Source organism: Salvelinus namaycush, chromosome 11, assembly GCF_016432855.1.
Source record: "Salvelinus namaycush isolate Seneca chromosome 11, SaNama_1.0, whole genome shotgun sequence".
NCBI classification, from domain to species: Eukaryota; Metazoa; Chordata; class Actinopteri; order Salmoniformes; family Salmonidae; genus Salvelinus; species Salvelinus namaycush.
The window spans coordinates 20,976,764-20,978,861 of NC_052317.1; the positions used below are offsets into that span (position 1 = coordinate 20,976,764).

Sequence of the window (2,098 nt, forward strand, 5' to 3'; positions counted from 1 at the left end):
CTATGAATACAATTATATTTTATTTGATTTCTGGGCGCGTTCTACAACAATGTTCAATGCTCAGATAGGCTATACAGCTACACCAAACACGCCTTTTCATTTTTCGGGAGCAATAGATAATAGCAAACATAATCTGTATGAAATCATAGGTTTTAAAAAATAAATCCTAAAACCGTCTATGCACTTGACTGATTTTCATTTCATTTTGGTGGGGTGTATGTATGATGAATGAAAAGGGTCTGTCTGGTTGCTACTCAGCAATTAAAACCGTATTCACTTACAAGCCTGACATGAATGAATGCAGTCACTGTTCAGTAAGTTTACATATAATGTTGTATATCTATGTAAGATACTTCAACAGACAAGTCATAATGTATTTACTCAGTCATTGGTTATGATCATCATTTTGTAGGTAAATGGCTCAAATGTAAATACAAATGTAGATAGGCCAGGGTTTCCCAATAGGTGCCCTGTTGGGGATTTTATTTGTTTTCTGAGCATAAACATATTTTATTTATTTAAAAGTTTGTTGTTGGACATAGGACTGTAAAATCACCAGAAAATTATCTCAAAGTGATTTTAATTTAGGATGAATCAGTTCAAAATTATTTCATTTTTAGCTGTTCCCAAGTATTTCCACGCATTAATAGAGAAGCATATGTGATCGTGTCCCAATGTAGCCTAATCAAGGTTTGAAATGATTGTGTTTACTATACTGCTATACTGTAATGTGCAGTGGACTGGAGGAGTTGCAGTGGAGTATTCAGTGTTGTATGAGCCAGAGACCGAGTTAAGTTAAGCACGACATGAGCTTCCTGACCAAGGGCCCTTGATGGGACTCTTGATATTATTTTAATTGTGTTTTAGTGTTCAAACCAAGGCTAGAATTATCATCATAATGTCATTATATAAACTACAATTATCATTGAAACACTGTGGTGTATGAATTATACCATCATTGAACATGAGTTCCGTATGCTCCTTTCCAGTGTCCTTGTCCTTTATTTTTTCCCTACTCTAAATCAAAATCTGATATAGCTGAAAACACATGTAACTTAATCAGTTTTACATTTTATTTCCTGCTCTGATTCAGGTGCTTTTCACTGTGAACAATCAGTCAGCACAGCCATGGCCTCCCTCGGTGGTCTGTTGCCAAGGGCAATAGTCCTGGCTGAAGGATAGAGAGAGAGAGAGAGAGAGAAAAGGCAGCCTTGCGGTGCAGAAGAAGAGATGGTCATCACTGACAGGAGCTCCAGCACTCCTGGGCCCAAGAAGAAGGAACCGAAGAAGAGGACATCCCGCCCCCGTGGCCTGCCCTCCCCGGCGCTGTGCTGCGCATGCGGCTTGTGCGTCATGCTGGCAGGCATCAACATCACCCTGGTGGGGGCGTTCGCCTTCAGCACCATGGTGCCCTCTGCCAACCCTCCCATCATCATAGGGCCCATCCTGCTTCTGGTGGCCTTCTCTTTCTTCGGGGCGTGCTGTGTCTGCAGCCGCCTGCCCCCTGCCCAGGGCTCCCGGAGGTCTAAGGTGGGCGGAAGGAACATGGGGATGATGGGGCGTGGAGGTTTAGCCGGGGGAGCGACGTTTGAGATTGAGACGAGTGAGCACACATTGCAGGACACGACAGCAGTACAGCTCAGCCCCTCAGCCTCACCTGGGTCATCCCGGGCATCCAGCCCTGAGCGGGATGCTTCTCCTGACCCCGCCCCCCCAGGGACCTTCAAGCTCTTCACCATGGAGACCAATGGCCCCACCTCCGCCACGGCCTGCTATTCCGCCTCCTCGGCAGGGGGAGGGGCTGTGAGGCTCAACCTGCCACGTGATGATGTGGCCACCTAGCACACCCCTGATTAACACATTGTAGCATGAGCCTCCTGCCCCAGGGGACTGATGCAAAACTATATAAATGTTGGCTGTGACGGTCATGGAATTATGGATGATGGTAATTGGCCAGCCAAGTGAGTACGGTCTCCGTAATAACCATTCGAAAAGCAAAAAAATTAAATAAATAAAAAATATGCATTTCATGTTGCTAAAAGGTCAGTCAAGTTCTTCCACACCGATCTTGACAAACCATTTCTGTATGGACCTCGCT

General features: G+C 45.0%; 1 protein-coding gene across 1 annotated transcript; it reads left to right on the top strand.

Annotated features, from left to right (window-relative positions):
* The first annotated feature begins 1,230 nt into the window (after positions 1 to 1,230).
* On the top strand, positions 1,231 to 1,842 carry LOC120055283 (transmembrane protein 275-like). The gene has a single exon (XM_039003166.1). It carries the CDS (start codon positions 1,231 to 1,233, stop codon positions 1,840 to 1,842), a length of 612 nt encoding a protein of 203 aa, XP_038859094.1.
* Positions 1,843 to 2,098: the final 256 nt, after the last annotated feature.

Coding starts and splice junctions, on each gene's coding strand:
- LOC120055283 (XM_039003166.1), top strand. CDS start 1,231: ATGGTCATCACTGACAGGAGCTCCAGCACTCCTGGGCCCAAGAAGAAG.